Source organism: Podarcis melisellensis (genome assembly GCF_964234715.1).
Source record: "Podarcis melisellensis genome assembly, chromosome: 14".
NCBI lineage: Eukaryota > Metazoa > Chordata > Lepidosauria > Squamata > Lacertidae > Podarcis > Podarcis melisellensis.
The window spans coordinates 37,852,131-37,873,902 of record NC_138546.1 but is presented as its reverse complement, the minus strand read 5'-3'; the positions used below and the strand labels follow the sequence as shown (position 1 = coordinate 37,873,902).

Genomic DNA, 21,772 nt, shown 5'->3' with positions numbered 1-21,772 from the left:
CTTTTCAAAAGGCACAGATGTCTCTTAGCTGTCCAGAAGGGATTAGCCGCTTAAGTTCCCCAATATACTCTAATAGGATCTTCCATCCCACAAACTGTCTGTCCATATGTACAAAAGCCTTAAGGTCTTAACAAAAACCGTGGGTTGTGTGTGTGGTGTTTTTTTGTTAAGTCGAAATGTGGCGTTTTGATCAGGATGTTCTGCCCATTAGGGAAGGGGAAAAACAAACTCAACACACCAGTGATATCCACTCACCAGCTATTCCTTGGGGTGACTTGCAGGGCATTTTTGAGAGCTGTTGTGGTCATTCCTCTTCAGAAATGAAGGCTGGGGGAATGGGGAAGAGAAATGTACAAAAGCAATCTGCTAGATGTTCCTACGAATATCTGGATGTACGAGTCTGCTGAAAACCAACATTATCCCCATCACAGATCCTTCCTTTCCTGTTCTGACACAAGTGCTTGAGCTGAAAGCCAGCTGCCAGGAGCCATTTCAATGTGCTCTCATCATGCACTTTGCAAAACATCCCTTTGGTAGAACACAGACACGGTGACATGTAGCAAATGCTACAAAAATTACTTCCAGAAAGCCAAACCGGATTGCTAAGAGCTCAATGACACAGGGAGCTACGGAGGGATCCGCAGAGCCTAATTTAAATGAAGCATGTCTTTATATTCATTTTATTTGGGGGGGGGGAAGGGGCATGGATAAATCCACATATCTCGCTGCTCCAGATATCTGTCACCGTGCGGGACCTAAAACAAGTTATTGGCTCTTCTCATCAGGATTAAGAAATGTAACCTATGAAGGACATGCCCTACTTCAGTGGGAGATATTCTGGGCGGGAATCGGGAGGGACCGCTTTCAGTTGTTAGAGGTTAAGGCAGTCATTCTGTGTGCCATGAGAAGAAGAAGAAGAGTTTGGATTTGATATCCCGCCTTTCACTCCCTTTCAGGAGTCTCAAAGCGGCTAACATTCTCCTTTCCCTTCCTCCCCCACAACAAACACTCTGTGAGGTGAGTGGGGCTGAGAGACTTCACAGAAGTGTGACTGGCCCAAGGTCACCCAGCAGCTGCATGTGGAGGAGTGGAGACTCGAACCCGGTTCCCCAGATTACAAGACTAACGCTCTTAACCACTACACACACAGATTTGATTTTTAAACAGTCAAGTTTGAGAGCCCAAAGCAGCTGGCTGCTGTATCTCTGTATGAGTCACTGCTCTGGGCTTTCATCCTTTCAAACAGCCCTTGCTGGGGGCAGGTAATTCTCCTCTGTATCAGGTGTGCTTGGATCATCCAATCATTCCAGAAGAAAAGGTGAAGCTGGATGATCAGGCTTCAAAGCGCTGGCCAGCTGGGCTCCTCCCTGTGTGGGTGGGCAGGCGGCTCGGAGTGGCCCCTCTTTGCTGGGCTGATGCCCACCCAGCGCACACACCCATGTTCTCTCCCCGGCAAGCAGCAACTGATGCTACACCACTGTCTCGAATGTTGCCTTTAGAGATTACCGCCTGTTCAGCCGACTCTCAAGGCATGCCACCCAGCTGCATCATATCAGCTATGAACAAAAGTCTAGGCAGAACTGCCTAGTTAGGTGCTGCTACGTGCCTACGGTTGCAAATCTAGATGGATTAAAAGGCACACCCAAATTAACTTGCAGCGCTGAACTAAGCAGCTACGCGAAGCTGAATATTGTCAGCTAGGAAGGCCAAGTGTCCTACTTTACAGAGGATATGAAGATCTGCTTGGTCCAAGTCCTGTTTGCTTATTTCAGAGTCTTAATACCACACCCTTCCTTCTGATGGGAGGTAAAGGCTGGAATTCAAAGTGGCGCTAAGGAGATTGCTCCATCAAATGATCTCTCCTCTCCTCCCCCTGCAAGCTGTTTTGGTGGTTCTTCCCATTCCTCCCTTCCAGCTATTTTTTTTGGGTGCTGGGAACAGGGGCAGGAAAGCCCCGCTAAGCCAGACTCATGCTGGCTCCACTTCTGTAGCTATTTCATTGAATCTGGCCTAAAGAACCATAAAAATGAGTGTGATGGCCTTGTCGTTGTCCATCAGTGGTTACAGTAGCATCTTCAGAATAAAGGAACCTGCAAATCATTAGTCCATCTTCAGCATTGTCTACATTGACTGCCAGCAGCTCTCCAAAGTTGTAGGCGGGGTTTACTCCCAGTCCTACCTGAAGATGCAGGGAACTGAACCTTGGAACTTCTGGGTGTGAATAGGTGCTTGACTCCCACTGAGCTGTGGGCCTTCCACCGAGACAGCACACTGAGCAAGCACACAGGTCGCGTGGCCACAGTCTTCTCCACTATGGTGAAATGTCTTTCTATTAAAACTATCACTATTTCAGAAGTTGCTCCTATGCACATTGGTTTGCATAGTATACAGAATTTCAATGCAAATCTGTGTCCTCTTCTGCCCCCACTTTTTGCAGTTTGTAAGTGGCCACCACTGGAGGAACGCAGGTGGCGCTGTGGTCTAAACCACAGAGCCTAGGTCTTGCAGATCAGAAGGTCGGCAGTTTGAATCCCCGCGATGGGGTGAGCTCCCGTTGTTCAGTCCCTGCTCTTGCCAACCTAGCAGTTCGAAAGCACATCAAAGTGCAAGTAGATAAATAGGTACCGCTCTGGCGGGAAAGTAAACGGCATTTCTGTGCGCTGCTCTGGTTCACCGGAAGCGGCTTAGTCATGCTGGCCACATGACCTGGAAGCTGTCTGCGGACAAACGCCGGCTCCCTCAGCCTACAGAGCGAGATGAGCACGCAACCCCAGAGTCGTCCGCGACTGGACCTAACGGTCAGGGGTACCTTTACCTTTACTTTAAGTGACCACCATATTCTTACCTCCAGTGATAGAAGCTCCATTCATATTTGGGTCATTACAGCCAGCCAGCCAGCCAGTTCAGTTTCCAGAGAGGCTTTTGCCTGCTAATAAAATATCCATTTACATAAGCATATGTTTTATTTGTGTGCAATGCCTCTGTTGTGATTTAAATGTACAGATACGGTTTTATGCGACATTGGGATTTTTAATTGCTGTAAGCTGCCCCAGTCCTGCATAGGCACTGGGAGGATAGAAATTTCTAAACAAACAAACACACTAGTAAATTAATAAATACATCCTGAGCAAGGAATGTGATAGCAACAAATTATCCTCAAATGCAGGAAATACAGTGTGTCATAATTTCGATGCAAAATTCAGAAGGATTTGCAAATGGTATATCATCTGACTTTCCTACAGCCAAAGGTACTATGACCATTAAATAGGACCTAGCAGAAGTATACAGGCAAAATTACATCAAAATAACCAGCCTTTACATTGTGCCTTGAATATACGTGCATCTACAATAATGACCAGAGGAGGAATGACTGCTTTGAGGAGCGGAGAGAAAGAAATACTATGGTGCATTTGAAGCAGCAAAAGCAAACACTTTTTTGCTTTTAGTATGTATTCCATGTTCTCGTTTTGTATTTTTATGTTGTGAACTGCCCTGTGATCTTCAGATAATGGGCAGTATACGAATAATAATAATAATAATAATAATAATAATAATAATAATAATAGACAAATGGTCTGGCCCAGGATACAGCTACGTCCTAGGTTCTGTCCATGCTGAGGCAGAAAATTATGTTGCACCGTCCAGCTATCTTGCCTGATACTTAATAGTATAACACACAGACACAGTTCTATTTTGAGCCTTCTCCCTATTCGCCCACCAACTCCTTTCTCTTAAGAGCACCGTTGCATTACTTCCCAGCAGGACAGAGACAGGTTCACTGAGCTCAGGCACAAAAGCGACAGTTTCCTAATGGATCTGCTCACTACTTCCTTTCGGTGCTGGCTGGCAGCTTTAAATAAAGGATTAAAATTAAAACTCCCAGATAAATGCAAAAGCTCGGGCAGGGGACAGCTTAGCACTCTGCCACCCAGTGGCCCGCTGCTTGAACTGCAGGCTCGTTCCAAAAGTAGCGCTGCATACTCTGGGGCCTTCTTGCGTACCCCGTGCTAAATAAATCAAATGCAAGCTCTGCAGCAAGAGAAGCTGAATTTTGCAACCTCAATGAATCACACAAAATCATGACATTTGCAGGGGTACGCAAAATAAGAACACTATATTTTGTCATTCTTGGGGAGGCCCAAGTAGGTACAGTACTTAATTCGTTCCGGAGGTCTGTTCTTAACCTGAAACTGTTCTTAACCTGAAGCACCACTTTAGCTGATGGGGCCTCCCGCTGCTGCCGCGATGCCGGAGCATGATTTCTGTTCTCATCCTGAAGCAAAGTTCTTAACCTGAAGCACTATTTCTGGGTTAGTGGAGTCTGTAACCTGAAGCATATGTAACCTGAAGCGTATGTAACCCGAGGTACCACTGTATACAGGACTCTGAAGTTAGGCCAGCTCTAGATTTGAGGTAGGGGGACGGGTGATGGGAGGCTCCCTTTTACATTGGAGAGCCCCCTCCCCGGCTTACTTGCTGGTGGAAGCAAGCAACAGCAGTGCTGCAATCTATATATCTGCCCACTATTTTAATTATCCAAAGACACTTGACCTAGCACCAGCCTGGTGCATTGCAGGGAATTTAAAAGTGTGTGGGGGGGTACCCTTTTAACTTCCATGTGGAGCCTGCTGGGGCTCTAGTAACTTCCCAAAGATGCCAGCTGCCAACACCAAGCCTGCCCTGAAATCTCTCTTTCTGTCCCCCACGACCCATGACGTTTTGCTGGAAAACTTTGTTCGGCAATCCGTTTGCCTCTCGGGTATCACAAGACCTAGGCCCTGCAACTTTCAAGCTTGTCTTACAACCACACAGGTTATAAAGGCTGCCTTTGAAAGATGTTGGCGACCATTGCCACTTTTCTTTTCTTTTTAGTTTTCTTATGAAAGCGTGGCAACACTGCTTACATGTTCAGATTTGGGCCGCCCATGCCTTTGTAAGTTCAAAAGCTGACAACTACTCCAGGTGCTTTGGGGGCTGCCCTTGAGAACTGCAGATGGGTCAATGTGGTGATTCACCTCCTGATAAAGGTAAAGGGACCCCTGACTGTTAGATCCAGTTGTGGACGACTCTGGGGTTGTGGCGCTCATCTTGCTTTATTGGCCGAGGGAGCTGGCGTACAGCTTCCGAGTAATGTGGCCAGCATGACTTCTGGCGAACCAGAGCAGCACACAGAAATGCTGTTTACCTTCCCGCCAGAGTGGTACCTATTTATCTACTTGCACTTTGACGTGCTTTCGAACTGCTAGGTTGGCAGGAGCAGGGACTGAGCAACAGGAGCTCACCCTGTCATAGGGACTTGAACCGCCAACCTTCTGATCGGCAAGCCCAAGAGGCTCAGTGATTTAGACCACAGCGCCACCCGCATCCTTAAAACACCTTCTGATAGGGCCACTGAGAAGACATTGCTGCTGCTTCCAGGCTCAGGTTCAAGGTGTCCTTTAACATTAGCTGATGATAATCTGCTGAAGCAGCTGCAGCAGCTGCAGCAGCTGGTTCTACTGGCTTGGGTCCAGCATTGTCTATGGACCATTTCGCAGGAGACATTATTGCTCCTATGTGGAGATGATCTCGAGGCAGAGACGGTGTATATATATTGTGTAAAGTACACTGTGAAAGTTTGGATGTCGGGAAGGTGCTATAACCCCCAAGAGCACTAAACTAGTTCCAAGCAGTCCAAGGAACATTTGCAGTGCTCCAATTTCACACTAAAGACTCATTACCTTCAACAGCAATTCTGCAAAGCAGAAACGTTAATAGGAAAGCCGCTCCATGCTGCAGTAAAGAGGCAGCCGGCAGAGTCCTTGGGGAAATTGTCTAGGCCAGAAAGTCTCCTATCACCGCCTGATTGCCATTTAGAACAGGAACACTTCCATAGTCTCAAGGACCATTCAGTTCTCCAGACAACTATTTGGGAGGCAAGAGATTGTTGCTTTTCTCTCGCACAAATGGACCACCTCTCAGATGAGCAGGCTCAGTGCTAAGTTGGGTGCCGTTTTAGCAGTATAGAGATTTACAATCCTGGAGCTCAAGCACAGAGAAAGAGCCGAGATGTTACATACAAAATCGAAGCAGGAAAGGAAGAGTACCATCGTGGGAGAATTTCCAATTGCTTGACTCCCTGTTTTTGAAGACTTACAACAGGGTTGGGGAACCTGTGGCCCTCCATATGTTGTTGGCCTATGACTCTCACCTTCCCCCATTGTTGGGCTTATTGACTGGGGCTGATAGGAGTAGGAGTATGACAATATCTGGAGCACCAGTGGCTCCCCATCCCATCCCTGTCTTATTAAGGTGTTGTAAGAAAGAGACTGAGAATAGCATCATAGACTAAGCTGCTGCCCAAAGGGACAGTGGTCCTCCGAGGAAACATCTGTTCAGACTAACTTGATTTGTTGCAGAAATGGCTGCAACGGCTTGATTCTAGAAGATCTGGAACCAAGGTGAAACTCTTTGAACGGCCTTGAAGGGAGATGTAATGTTGCTAACTTCATAGGATTAGAACACTGCTGGGTTTCTGGTATACTATTAAATTTGCTGTCACTGTGGAATCATTCTTGCAGTTCTTGATTTTCTGGTGCACTGTTGTTTTCATTTTTTGCATGTTTGACTCCAACTTATTCTCCGAGGAAACTGAAGACGGCTCAGTGGTAGAGGACTTGTTTTGCATGACGAAAGTCTCAGGGTTCAAGCTCCAGTATCTACAGGTAGGGCTAGGATAGACCTTAGAGAGCAGCTGCCAGTCAGTCTAGACACTACTGAGTTGGATGAACCAATGGTCTGGTTAGGTATAAGTCAGCTTCCCAAGTTCTTATTAAATAATAGTACAGCATGAAAGAAAGGAACCACACACTAGCCAATAAAACACAAATTGACAAATTGAGTCATTAAAATAAACATTACCTACACCAGCATAAAAGTTATTTCACGAGCCTAATAATAATAATAATAATAATAATAATAATAAAACAAACAAACAAACAAACAAACAAACACATTTATTACATATACCTGGCCCATCTGGCCAGGCCTCCCCTGATACCCTGGGTGGCTTCCAACAGGATATTAAAAACACAATAAAACATCACACATCAACAACTTCCCTAAACAGATATCCTCTAAAAGTCAGATAGTTGTTTATTTCCTTGACATCTGATGGGAGGATGTTCCACAGGGCGGGCGCCACCACTGAGAAGGCCCTCTGCCTGGCTCCCTGCAACTGCCAGAAGGCCCTTGAAGCTGGACCTCAGTGTCTGGGCTGAATGATGGGAGTGGAGACGCTCCTTCCGGTATACTGGGTCAGGGCCATTTAAGGCTTTAAAGGTCAACACCAACACTTTGAATTGTGCTTGGAAATGTACTGGGAGCCTTAGTACAAATGCATGTGTCAAAGAGGTCAGGCATGGAATGCCCTGAGGGAGGAATTAACTCTTTAAAGTGCACTTACAAGTTAGGAAAAGGCATGTCCATCAATCCTACGTCTCTCAGCTACCCAATGAGGCGGTTGGCGAAACAGCTTATGTATCTCCCCCAACCAAGCTGCAGGCAGGCAAGCGAAGACTCCACCTGTGTGTAGCCTTCTGCTCCTCTTGCTTCAGTCCTCTTTGGGTCATGGGAGACAGCGGAGAAGGAGAGGTGGGAGCAAGAGGAGAAGGAAGAGGTGTGAAACCCTTTGACTCTCAACCAGCCCGACTTTTCTCTCCCTCCTCCTCCACCTGTTCTTCACTCTCCAATCCTGCAACTTCTCCTGCCTCTGACTCTCATCTTCTGGCTGTTACAGGCTACCCCAGTTCACTGCTCCCATCTTCCAAGCCAGCCTCCGACCCCTGCTTTCTCATGTGCATAAGCCTGCCCATATTCTGCAATATCAAGTTACAGTATAGGAAAATGGGTGCTATTAACAGTAATCCTTCTAGTTGGTTAATTGGTTCAGCAACTTCCATGGACATGACATGTGATGCTAATTATTTCCTGTGAGAGTTAAATGATAACCAATCAGAGGCAGCTACAGGAGAGCTATGAGATTAAGGTGAGGGTCAGATGCCTTGTCAATCCCAGCAGGTATATAAGAGGACGACCCGGCCTGCCCAGGCCATAGGCCTGCCCATATTCAGCAATATCAAGTTACAGTATAGGAAAACTGGTGCTATTAACAGTAATCCTTCTAGTTGGTTAATTGGTTTGGAAACCCATTCATCAGTATCCAGCCATCACTCCTCAGGGTCCAGTGAGTCTCTGACATTGTGTCTTCCCTGGGGGCCTGAGAAGACACAATGGAGTCCACTTTGCTTGGTGGAGGGTTCCACAGGATGGGCGCCTCAGCAGGAGAAAGACCAGTTGATTCTGGCTTTGTCTAAGGAGGGCCTCAGATAAGGAGTGGAGTATGCTGAGAGGACCACATGGAAGACCGCAGCCTTTGAGCTACCGTGGTCCCAATCCATTACTCCAGACGTTGACTGTAGCTGGCCCTTCCCTGTTTCAGAAGAGTGTTCTGCAAGTGCGGTGTTGACTTTTAGTTGTCCTTGGCTTTTAAATGGCCTCGCAGGAGTGATAACCTGATTTGAGAAGCAAGATGACTAGGCTAAAATGGAGCATCCTTATTAAGCAGAAATTAGCTGAATCAAATTGGCCGAACAAGCCCCATGTGCAAAGCAACTGTCGATGCCTCTCAGTCAGTAGCTGGCTCAGTAATGGGTTTCTAGAGCGAAAAGGAAGAGCTCCAGGTTATTAGGGACAGACTTGCACTTTCTTCGTTAATAATGAGAGAGAGAGAGAGAGAGAGAGAGAGAGAGAGAGAGAGAGAGAGAGAGAGAGAGAGAGAGAAGCAGCCAAAGACTGCTTGACAATTCTCTTCTGGGGGAAAGGGAAAGTGCCTTCTAGTTGTTTCATTGCAATTTCGCTTCCAGCAGGATGTCATTTGGTGAACAGCCGAGACCTGCGATGTACTCTGGATTCTGAGCTGTCAGATGCATTAGAAGCCCTGAGATGTGCACTTTGCAAAAGGGTAAATGCTAGCGGGGAGCTGCAAAACCCCAGCCCAGTTCTAAAAGTCAAGGCAAGCCGGCCTTCTGCTGACGGTGCAGGTGGCAAAAAGGGCCATTTCTGAATCTGCAGGTTGCCAAGAGACCCTTCAACAGACAGAATGCTTGCAGACTTACATTAGGGGGATGGGTTTCAGGGAGAGACAAAACTTTTTCGTGGAAATACAGCGGGGCTGTGTGTATGCAGGGATTTGCACAGAGTGCGGTGTGTGAAATGACATACAAAAACTTAGCTTGCTTTTTTGAAAAGGATAAAAGAAAAATCCATAAAACTCACTTCTTCTGGCTACAAAGAAATGGTGGGCATGGCTAACTGAAACTCCAGAAGGCAGGAAGCCAGCAGAAAAAGCTTTCGAGTGGGTGATGTAGCTCCTTGCTCCCAGTGGTGCAGTGAAGACAATTTTAGACTCTGCACTTAATGTTCTTACAAAGGGTGGTAATCCTCAGATGGTAATACAGTGGTACCTCGGGTTACAGACACTTCAGGTTACAGACGCTTCAGGTTACAGACTCTGCTAACCCAGAAATAGTACCTCGGGTTAAGAACTTTGCTTCAGGATGAGAACAGAAATCGTGCTCCGGCGGCACAGCAGTAGCGGGAGGCCTAATTAACTAAAGTGGTCTTCAGGTTAAGAACAGTTTCAGGTTAAGAACGGACCCCCGGAACGAATTAAGTTCTTAACCCGAGGTACCACTGTATATGTTTCTTCACTTACCGGTACAACAAGCTGCTCCTGCTACATTTGGGGCCCTCCTGCCTGCCTAGCTGAGTTCTGGACTTCTGCCTGGCCCTGGTGCATATATCTTAGTCTTCATTGCCAACTGAAATGGAGCCTTTATTAGTGCGCCGAGAACTCATTTTATGGCATACCGTGAATTGTGGGGTTTGCACTGGCAAACGTTGCAGGGGGCCATTTGCCAATGTTTGGCACTGTTTTCAAGTGAATCGGACAATGTCAGGTTTTGGGCAAAACCGTGACCCTGTGGGTTAAGGCGCCAAGGGCTCATTTTCACAGGGAACTGCAACTAAATGACTCCAGGTTTTTCCTTGCTTCCCAGTGCCAAAAGAGCTATTCTGGACTTACCAGTTTGCAACCTTTTGCAGCACAAATGGTTTGTAAGTGACTGTGCTCCTGGACAAGGGACCAAACAGCTAGCGTGAAAGTATGCAAACAGAACAGTGAATCTCGTGAAAAGAAAAGTTTTTAAGATGCGGAACAGAGGAAGCTGAAATAAACCGAAGCTCAGCTGGTCAAGGCTGTTTTAGAGGCATCCAAAGAGGAACTAATAAGAATAAGGTGACATAATGAAGACAAAGTTCCTAGCTTACTACTTCCCAGTAAAATAGCAGCTGTGGGTTACTGAAAAGGATGTCAATTTCAACGGCTTATTAAGACGGATGAAGGAGAGCAAAAAAAAAAAGGTGCAATGGGAGGTTTTGTGCAGGAAGGTGGAGAGGGATGCAAATGAAAGCGGCTGAAAGACTGATTCAGAGAGTATGAAGAGGGTAGCATTTGGGGGAAATAAGTGAATCCTTTTAAGTAGGAAGGAACAGTGGTGTAGTCGGTCCAGGGTCTCAAATAAAAGAATGAGCAGGAGGCAGCAGGGACGGTTTAACTACATCTTGATATAAGTGATGGCATGGGCATTAATCACCTAAAGACCATTAAGTCCAGAGTCTAAAATTACTTTACTGCACCACTCAGCAAGAAGAAGAACATGAACAAAGTCATTTAAGGTGAACTACAAAGTTAAAAGGGAAGCCTGCCTAAATAGTGCAAGGGGAAACGTAAATCAGACAATCAAAACTCAGGCAATTAAATCTGCTAAAGCACAATCCTATGCACACTTTCCTGGAAGTAAACCTCATCTAACACAGGCTGGGACTGACTTCTGAGGGAACTTGCATAGCATTGCAGCAGACTTTGAGACAGCCTTAGCATGGAAAAATGATAAGTAATTCATATCAGAGTTGTTGCTGCCCCTGAGACACAGAGAACATGAGAAAGAACACAAATGAATAAAACCAAGAGAGACAAATGAGGATGATGATCAAGCTGGGTTTTAGTTGAGACTGGAATACAGTGGTGCCCCACAAGACGAAAGCCTCGCAAGACGGAAAACCCGCTAGACGAAAGGGTTTTCCGTTTTGGAGGCGCTTCGCAAAACGAATTTCCCTATGGGCTTGCTTCGCAAGACGAAAATGTCTTGCAAGTTCCTGCGGTTTCCCCCCCTTTCCCCCCTTTTTCTAAGCAGCTAAGCCACTTATCAGCTGATCCGCTAAGCTGATAAGCCGCTAAACCGCTAATAGCGCTAATCCGCCAAGCTGTCAATGGGCTTGCTTCGCAAGACTAAAAAAACCGCTATACGAAGAGCCTCACGGAACGGATTAATTTCGTCTTGCGAGGCACCACTGTACACTGATTGGTGGAAGATTTGAAAGCTGCTTTTTTCTCAGTTCAAGTCCCAGAGAGGCTAGTTGCTGCCATATCCCAGTTCCCACTGTCTCCAAGATCGCAGGCAGCGCTCCCCACCTGCTCACAGCATTTTCCCAAGGAAAGCCTCTTACTTTTCCAGTACAGTGCTACCTCGGGTTACATACACTTCAGGTTACATATGCTTCAGGTTACAGACACCGCTAACCAAGAAATAGTGCTTCAGGTTAAGAACTTTGCTTCAGGATGAGAATAGAAATCGTGCTCCGGCGGCACAGCAGCAGCAGGAGGCCCCATTAGCTAAAGTGGTGCTTCAGGTTAAGAACAGTTTCAGGTTAAGTACAGACCTCCGGAACGAATTAAGTACTTAACCCGAGGTACCACTGCACAAGTCACAGGAGTAAATATCCTCCAGCTCAAGGGCCACACAGAAAGTCTCGTTGGCTTTACACTGCTATTTGACAAACCATGGAATCAGCGGTATGAGTGGGAGTCTCTGACAGACACAAATCATCGAGCTGACAGCGTGTCAGGCCTACTGTATTTTGAAATGAGCGCCTCAGTACCTAAGGCACCCTTGGCCATGTATGTACAAGGCAGAAAACCCAATATGATGCAAAAGCAAAGAACCAGAAAACCCAGTTTTGAAACATGCAGTCAGAAAACATTAAGGCCAAAGGAGAGCTGGAAAGGCAGAACATAGCAAGATCAGAATTCACATTCTCTTATGAGATGTTTCTCCCTGGCTTGTGGATGGGGAACAGCAGGGGGAGAAAAGGTTCATACAGTTGTATCTTCACTGTAATAGGTACAGGTGGGAGACTGGCAATGGTTCCTCATATGCAGATATGAAGTATCAATGCATATTTACCCACACCAAATGGCAGCAAGTATACTAACATACTACGGGAGAGAGATTCTTACTAACACGAGAACAAAATGGGTCTTCCAAATGTTTTTCAGGCACTGAGCTTGAAGGCAGATCATCATTTCTAAGGGAACTGCAAGTAGAATGGACAGAGGCATTGTTCCCCTTGGTGTAGTCATGCATTTCTTTTTCACCCACTGTGGTCTTTGGCTAAACAGGTTTTACAAATTATTAAACCACGACAACCTGCAAAACCTATTTTCTAGAGACGTTCTTGGGTTGAGTGCACACACCACGGGCAACAAAGTCCAACATTTTAACACTTCCAAAAACAGTAATCTGCTTCCAGGCAGATTATATAGATAAGAGTGCTATTTGGAGAACTTCCAGCAGGCTTGCCCCACATGCAGTGCTCCCCCCAGGTACCCAAGGGTATGCAGTACCGGCACTTACTGCAACAATTCGTGGTGAGTACCGGCACCCCTCCAATATAAAAAAGAGAGCACTGCCTGATGTACTCATTTGCCCACATCAGTTTGCAGAACTGCCACTTTTACAAGTGCCACATAATGCTTGTTCTGCATTTCCAAGTCACTGATCCTTCAGTTTGGTAGCACCTACTCTTCGGAACTCCCTGCCCATTGATGTTAGACAGGTGCCTTCGCTGTGTTGATTTCAGCACCCGCTACACACTTTAGGTGAGTCTACCTACCCAGACATGTAATTTGAATATCATTTTTTGATGTGTATCTGCTTTAAAAACTGTTGGTTTTATTTATATTCTCATCAATGTTATGTCAGCTGGTTTTTAACATTTGTTTTTATTGGTGATTTTAATGAATAGTTGCTATAGTCCAATGTAAACCACTTAGGAGGTTTACATCAATTAAGCAGCATATAAATTCTGGCAATAAAATAATATCGATTATACCACAATTTTCATCTTTTCCAATTAATGAAGTCTTGGAGTCCTGAGGCTCTCTCAAATAACATTAGCTTTTGAACCTTGTGTTCTGACATTAGTGTATCCACACCTTGCGATCGCTCTTAAATTCATCTTTGCGGTTGTCTACAGATGCACGTTGAGCTTCTCTGCCACCTTTTAAAATGTGCTCTCCTGTGTATAACCTTCTTTGTCCTTCACCTTCAACAAAACGACCTGCTGAGACAACTTTGCTCATTTATTGCTTTGGAAATGGCTCAGCTGGCAGCTTCTTTTCTCAGCTTCTCTAAAACTTCATCGGGAGTCACTGGTGCCAAAATCTTCACTACTTTTTCTCGAGATTTGCCTCCCTGTTTTAATAAAAAAGCAAATAACTTTAAGATGATTTCACACATTAACACCTGCATATTTTGACGTTTCTACATGGGACTCCTGGTCATCTCCAATCCAAGTTTCTGACCAAGTTTCTGTGCTTGCTTAGCTACAGCAACGCTACAGCATCAGCTGCTATCAGGCACTCACTGGACTCCTTAAAGAGTTTGAAAAAGTTATGGACAATATTTAAAGGATCAATTAATGTGAATGACAATAACGAACAGAGAATTGGACTACAAACCCGGTCACTCCTGACCATTAACCATGCATGCTGGAGCTGATGGCAGAGAGAATTGTAGAGTTAGAAAGAGTCATGAGGGTCATCTAGTCAGACCCTCTGCTTTGCAGGAATATCAGATGGTCCATGACAGATGGTCGTCCAACCTTTGTTTAAAGGCCTCCAATGAAGGAGAGTCCACCACCTTCTGAGGGAGTCCATTCTAGTGTCGAACAGCTCTTACTGTCAGAAAGTTCTTCCCGATGTTCAGTTGGAATCTCCCTTCTTCAGTGTTCGAAACTCCCATTGTTACAGACGTGTTTTGTGACAGGGAATTTCATTAGCACGAGTGCTTTCTGAGCTCTGGGCGCAGTACTGAGCCTAATATTTCCGATTAAAACTGTAGAGTAGAAGAAAAGGAGGACCTTTTTATGCCTCCCCACTTCCAGCTACTCTCAGAAGACCCTCTTAAGAATATTAGGGGGTGGGCAGGGGAAGGACTAGACCATGGATAGGCAAACTAAGGCCCAGGGACCAGATCCAGCCCAATCGCCTTTTAAATCCGGCCCACGGATGGTCCGGGAATCAGTGTGTTTTTACATGATTAGAATGTGTCCTTTTATTTAAAATGCATCTCTGGGTTATTTGTGGGGCATAGGAATTCGTTCCCCCCCCCCTTCAAAATATAGTCCGCCCCCCCCACAAGGTCTGAGGGACAATGCTGAAAAAGTTTGCTGACCCCTGGACTAGACCATGTGAAAAATGAACATAATATTTCAGCTGCAGTTCATTCATTTTTCAGCTTTGAATTCTTGTTATAAAAAAAGCATGCCTAGACATTCCGTGGTTGCACCCATAACTTTGGTTTAAGGTGCCATTTAGCTCCTAGCTTTCATATATTAGTTTCTAACATTGCCTTTCTTGTAACTTGAAGCCATTGGTTTGTGTTCTACCCTCCGGAGCAGGAGAAAACAAGCTTGATCCATCTTCCATGCGACAGCCCTTTAGATATTTGAAGATAGCTATCATATCTCCTCCTCTTCTACGTCCATCAACAACTCTTCCAAGGCCTGTGGTTAGACAGCCATTTCTAGTTCTTCAAGACAACCTTTTGCCGGAATTGGTCCCCTCCTACTTTTTATATCAGTTGGATTAAGAGCGTTCCCCACGCTGGTAAAATGAAAGTTGGCAAAAGTGACCTGCCACGGTTAATCAGCATGAATAAGTTCCAAGAGCCCCAAATATAACATATTAAAAAGAGAGAGGATGGAATACCTTCTCCAACACAACCTCGCTCTTCTTAACCTCAAGGACCTTAGAGAGGTAGCGACATAGCTCTGCATTGGCCTCCCCTTCGGATGGAGGAGCAGCAATGGCCACACCCACTGCATCTGTTGTCACATCTGCAAGGAGTATTTTAAGGCTTTTATTACTCAGATACTCATTAAGCTTTTGGTGACGTTCACACAATAAAACGCTTCTTTTGAAACTTTCATATACCATCAACATGAAACTCGCGGGTGAGGTCATCTGGTGATCTGGGGTGAACACACATTGTAAACAACAAGTTGAAGTGCTAAATTGGTGTTGACTGAGATATTAAGATGAGCCCTGCTGAATCAGACCAAAGGCCCATCTGCTGCGGTATCCTGTTCTCACTGTGTTCAAACAGCCAGGAAGCTGACATAAGTGTTCTCTCTACTTGTGTTCCCCAGCAGCTGGCATTGACTACAGTTTCTGGACTGGATAAGTGCTAATAAGCTTAAAGTTTTACCCAGATAAAACACTAGATGAGTGGAGTTCACCCTCTTTTGGGCCGAATTACACTCCCTGTGAAGAACGTTCCAGTTTTACCGGTTTAGGATGGTTCACCTGCTGTATCCCTATCTAAGCTGAAATAGGCTGACTTCAGTGATCCATGCTCTGGCAGCTTCAAGGTTAGACTACTGCAATGCATTCTACAGGGGGCTGTCCTCTGAAGATACCGTATTTTTCGCTCCATAAGACGCACCCGACCATAAGATGCACCTAGTTTTTAGAGGGGGAATGCAGGAAAATAAGTATTCTTTAAAGGGAGCGCTGAGCAGAGCCTGTATGCATCCCAGGCTCTGCTCAGAACTCCCTTTCACGAGCCGCGTGGAGCGTCTGTGCAGTGCTTGCAGGCTTTTCCTCGAGGAGGGAGAAGGGCAGCCCATCACTGCATTCGCTCCATAAGAGGCACAGACATTTCCCCTTACTTCTTAGGAGGGAAAAAGTGCGTCTTATAGAGCGAAAAATACGGTACTCTGGAACCCGCAGTTACTTCAGAACAGACCTCCTAAATTACTAACTGGGACTGATGATATTATAGTGGAGATTTGTCTACTGCACTGGAACTTGGTCAATTTACAGACCCATTTCAAAGTACTAGTTTTGACCTTTGAAGTCCTTTACAGCTTGAATCTGGGGTATCTACCCATAAACTGAAGGCATCATCAGAGGTTCTTCTCAGGGTGCCCCACTATGTGAAGTGTGTTGGCTACTAGGGGGGAAAACCTATTCAGCAACGGCACACCATCTTTGAGATGCCTTTGCCAAAGAGGTTAGCCTAGCATCAACTTTAATCCCATTTGGCACCAGGCACAAACATTTTCATTTCCCCAAGCTTTTAAACTATCCTGATTCATTTTGTTTTATCCTAGTTTATGTACAAAACCTTTAGTGCTGTTTTATGGATGTGTTGTTTTCATTAGCTTCACATACTTTATCATACAAAGAAAATGGGGGGAAATGAGATTTTTTTTATCGTGCTTTTCTACCCCCCTTAACACATGTAACAGCTCTAAGACAGCTCACCCTCCCATTCCTTCTTTTCCAATAAATGGAACCTCGGATGAGTTGCTGAGTTCTGGCTGCTGGGAGGGACTTTTGCATCCAGTCCACATCTAAGTTCTAGGAGTTTTCTGCCTCATCCAGGAACCAACCCAGGATTTGCACAAAGAAAAGTTCCCATAACAAGGAATAAAAAACATTATCCCCTCCCAACTTCCAACATACCAGTTACAGCATTTTGTTTGGAGCCAGGTTTGGCATGGACAGAGATGGTAACGGAGCCGTTTTTATCTGTTGCCACAGGGCCTGAAGGAACCGAAGACTTTACTATTTCCTTACTCTGTAGTTTTCCCTGAAAACAGAACAGAGAAACATGGTGAGCCAGAGAGTTTAGGCAGGTAAAGCAAAGTTGAAAAAGCCTCATGTTTTACTTTGCTTTTAATTTAAATATTTTATTGTATAGGTTTTGTTAATTTTCACTGCATTTTATTGCACAGTAAACATTTAAACAGGCTGTATCATTGTGATTTGAATTGTATAATGTCGTTTTAAAAATAAAACATTGCTATAACATATGCTGCCTTGCAAAGGCTGCCTTGAAAGGCAGCTTAAGCATATCTGAAACTACAATATTAAGACTGCTGAATCAAATGGCTTGCAAAAAGTTTCAAAGGCATTCACTCATCTCTGCCAAATGTATCTCTACCCAGAAATTCACAAACCCCAGGTAATAGGCAGCATCCCCACCCCCTAAAAATTCAAACTATCTCCTAATTTCAGTTGCTGACTGGCTGTGAGAACTGGCTTCTGCTATCGTAAGTCTGTTTTCTCTGGTATGTTTCACAAGAACCTTTGTAACCATTTCCAGTAGCTGCATCAGTCAGACACAGCAAAGTTAACAAGAGTCCTGTGGAATAACAAAATTTGTTAACTTTGGTGAAGTAGGCTGCACTCCATTAAGACGCATGAAGCATAATCCTCACTTGCAGGTATATAAAGATGTGGTGGGGGGGGAGGAAGCTTTAAGAACTGCACCCTATGGGAAGTGAAAAGCAAAACGTAGAGTGACAAATCATTAAAAAGTTTATTGGAATGTTACAATTCTGTTAAGTTTTCTGGATCTAACAGAATTGTCCACCAGTAGCCCTTGGGGCTTTTCATTTCCCTCTGACCAAGGCTTCCTCAAGGTCAGCCTTCCAGATGTTTTGAGACTACAATTCCCATCATCCCTGACCACTGGTCCTGTTAGCTTGGGATCATGGGAGTTGTAGGCCAAAAACATCTGGAGGGCCAAGGTTGAGGAAGTCTGCTCTGACCTAACTACTGACAACTTCTAGACTGTTGCAAGGGATGGGGGAGGGGGGGTTGTTGCTGTTATTGATTTTTTTAAAATATAAAAATATAATTTATGTGGAAATCATTCAATTTGGCTGTGCACTTTACGCGTTTTATTTACTTATTTCTTTACATTTGCAGTTATGCGATTTCGCCCCCCCCCCAAATGTTGTAAGGCGCCTTCAGCAGGGCCTTAACTATGGAAAAGCGGCAGACAAAATTAGGCATGCATGCCTGTATGTGTCTGATGAGCTCATGCCACAATATTATTTATACGTCTCTAAGGTGCCATGATATTATTCTGTCTAATAATTCTGTGATTCTAAGATAGGGTTGCCATATCTCCAAAAGTGAAAATCAGATCAGAATTGTTGAGCTCCCCACCCCACCCCCCAATTGTTGTTGAGTTGTGTTTATGTGTGTGTTTTAGAGGAACCAAAGTCATCGAACTTTTTTCCCATAAAAGCTACAAGAATTTCTGAGGTGTCAAAAAATGTTATTAATGTATGCCACTACTGCGGCCCGGTTTTGTTAGCCCCAAAATGGAAAACGAGTGAGGTCCCAACTAAAGAAGAATGGCAACTTAAACTGCTGGAATATGTGCAGCTTGCAGACCTAACATACAGGATAAAAGAACAAGGAGAACATACATTTGAAGAAGATTGAAAAATGTTTATTGAATATATGGGGGGGGGGAATGGTGTACACTTGAAAACGTTGGCAGCATTAAGATAAATTCAACAGTGTGAACAAGTTTTGATGGATGTAATAATGGAATACTGAACGGTAAAATATGCAGGGATTTATGGTATGCAAAATGAAACATGTAAAGAGAAGAAGGGAAGTCATTGACATTTTAAGGTTGTTTAAATGAATATTCTAAATTGCAAAGCAGAAAATTTAATAAAACTTATACGCACACAAAAAGAATTTTTGAGTTTTGGAACTTTTTTAATGCGTTTTCAGCACAATTTAACCCATTGCAGGTTTCCCAGGACGTTTGTTGCTCTGTGAACCGCCCTGAGATCTCCGGGTCTAGGGTGGCGTATGTACATATATTATTATTATTAATATATATATATTATTTATAGGGTTGCCCTGTGGGTTAAACCATAGAGCCGAGGACTTGCTGATCAGAAGGTCGGCGGTTTGAATCCCTGTGACGGGCTGAGATTCCTTTGCTTGGTCCCTGCTCCTGCCAACCTAGCAGTTCAAAAGCATGTCAAGGTGCAAGTAGATAACTAGGTACCGCTCCGGTGGGAAGGTAAACGGCGTTTCCGTGCGCTAATCTGGTTCGCCAGAAGCGGCTTAGCTGGCCATATGACCTGGAAAAACTGTCTGCGGACAAACGCCGGCTCCCTTGGCCAGTAAAGCGAGATGAGTGCCGCAACCCCAGAGTTCGCCACGACTGGACCTAATGGTCAGGGGTCACTTTACCTATATTATTTTTATATGTGTTGATTTGCCCGGTTTCCGAAAAATAATTAAGGACTCCCTTTTCGGAGGCGAACTGCAGAACGTGTCCTGGGAAACCAGGACGTATGGCAGCCCTATCTAAGCCCACGAATCTAACTGCACCGTCCCTGCCTCGCTCTCTGCCTAGCCTACCTCACAGGGTTGTTGTGAGGCTTGGGCTGAGGAAGGGGGAGACCCTCGTGCGCCCCCTGGTGGGACACGACGTCTTTTACATTTCAACCTTCGGACTCTCAGGGCGGCTAGTCTGGAAGCTCGGAGCCTCCGCGCTCTCCGCCCCCCCCCCCGACCGACCTTTTTAGGCATGGCGCCGCCTCCGCCTCCGTATCCCCTCAGCCCACCGGCCGCAGCAGCCCAGGGAAGGTTCCGCGAACCCCGACGGGAAGCGAGAAGGGCCAACCCAGCCATCACTTCCGGCAACAGCAGCCCGTTCTCCTCGTAGAGCTAAGGAGGAAAAAAAGCAGAGTGGTATGCAGGCCCTTAAACGGCGGGTTTCTTTGCGCTCTCCATGTGCTGCAGCTGCCCAGATAGAGACAACGACGGAGACTGTTCAGACTTTGGTAGGCGCTGGTTGGAACAAGTGAAAAGGAGGGCATTTCGTGCTGATGCAGAAATGGGCATCCCCCCCCTCTTCTTCTTATGGAAGGGTCCCAGGGTCATCTAGTCCAACCCTTTGGGGTAAAAGACCTTTACACGTGATATATGCCCAAGAGTGGAATGAGGACACAGTGCCAATACATAAGTATTACGAATAAAAACAATTTATCAATTTATATAAAAATGTATGAGAGCATCTTACATTGCATTTTTTTGTGTATGCATATATATAATAATAATGATGATGATAATGATAATAATAATAATATATTTATTTATTTATTTATACCCCACCCTTCCCAGTTCAAAAGCCGGACTCAGGGCGGCTAACAACAAATTTAAAGCACTTAATTATAAAAGCAGCATAAAATACAGTATAAAAATATGAATAACAATAAAATTCAAAAATCAAAAATCAATTTAGGGGAAATATATCACACACACACATCTTTGTTGTTCTTTTTTTCCTCCCCCTCACTTTTCCTCCCCCCCCATATCGCTTCATTTCTTTTAATTTAAAATACCTCAATAAAATATAAATAAATAAATACCAACAACGAAGGAAGAATGGCAGATGAAACTAATAGAATGTGTAGAAATGGCAAGGTATGAGAGATTGGAAATGTTTTGTAGATCATTTGGAAAATTATTGCAAGCATATTAAAAAGTTAACAGTAACCAGTGGCGTAGCGTGGGGGGTGCAGGGGGGGCCGGCCGCACCGGGCGCAACATCTGGGGGTTAGGGTTAGGGGGCGCAAATCCACGGGGTAGGGGGCACAAATTACTTGCCTTGCCCCGGGTGCTGACAACCCACGCCACGCCACTGACAGTAACGGAGTAGATTCAGCAGTAGCAATTACTGAGATATAAAAATGAGGAAATGAAGATAGGGATTCATTGTAGTGGAAAAGAAAATGACATGAACCATGGAAAGGGGCGGGGAGTCAAAACTAAATGCGCACCTGGATTATTATCTATTGTTTTAATTGTAAAAATGAAAATGATAATTTTTTAAAAGTCCTTTATACAAATATCAGTGTCTTTCATGCCATGTTCCAGAATGTGATCTAAACACTATCTTTCAATGTATCTGGAACTACCCTATGCTGCTTAAACACCAGTTCCTTCAAGAAGAGACGCTAGCCTAGTTTGCTCATCCTGCACTTTGGATCAGTGCAGTAGCTAGTGGAGCTCACAGCAGTTTACACTTACCCTCTCCCCGCCATGCTGCACTGTTAAACCTGGTCTTTCTTTCTCCAGACTTAGAAACTTGCAAATTAAGTCTGGCAGACAGCTTTAGCATAAGCCCCAGTTTGGGCAATACTTAAGCCAGGGCAGTCCAACTTTTCAAAGCAAGTGGGCTGCAAGAGGACCTCATACAGTGGGGCCACACACTGCTTTGTCATGGGGAAGGATGAAGGAGGCCAGGCTCCAGCAGGGTCCTAAGAACCCTTCCATCTTCTTCCCAAAGCTGGGAGAATGCTAACTAGGCTATGGGAAGGAGGTGGGAGGAGTCTAGGACCCTATCAGAGCCCCATGCCTCCTTCCCAAAGTCCAGCACCTCAATTACCTGACTTTGGGGAGGCAATATAAGGGCTGGGGGGAGTCAAATGTGGTTGAGGGCCACAAAAAAGCTCCAAGCCAAACCTTATCTTAGTACAGAGTAGCATGGGGGCAAGA

General features: G+C 45.1%; 1 protein-coding gene and 1 long non-coding RNA gene across 2 annotated transcripts in view; both read right to left on the bottom strand.

The window, feature by feature from the left end:
- Positions 1-21,772, bottom strand: part of LOC309356934 — a 177,115-nt gene that overhangs the window by 133,901 nt on the left and 21,442 nt on the right. The gene's annotated exons all lie outside the window — the stretch shown is intronic.
- Positions 13,144-19,903, bottom strand: LOC309356920 (UPF0235 protein C15orf40 homolog; the record flags this gene model as incomplete). The annotated part of the gene is made up of 4 exons (XM_081888830.1): positions 13,144-13,634; positions 15,152-15,279; positions 16,913-17,039; positions 19,790-19,903. The coding sequence occupies 4 exons, from the start codon at positions 19,901-19,903 to the stop codon at positions 13,542-13,544; spliced, it is 462 nt and encodes a 153-aa protein (XP_081744956.1). The 3' UTR covers positions 13,144-13,541.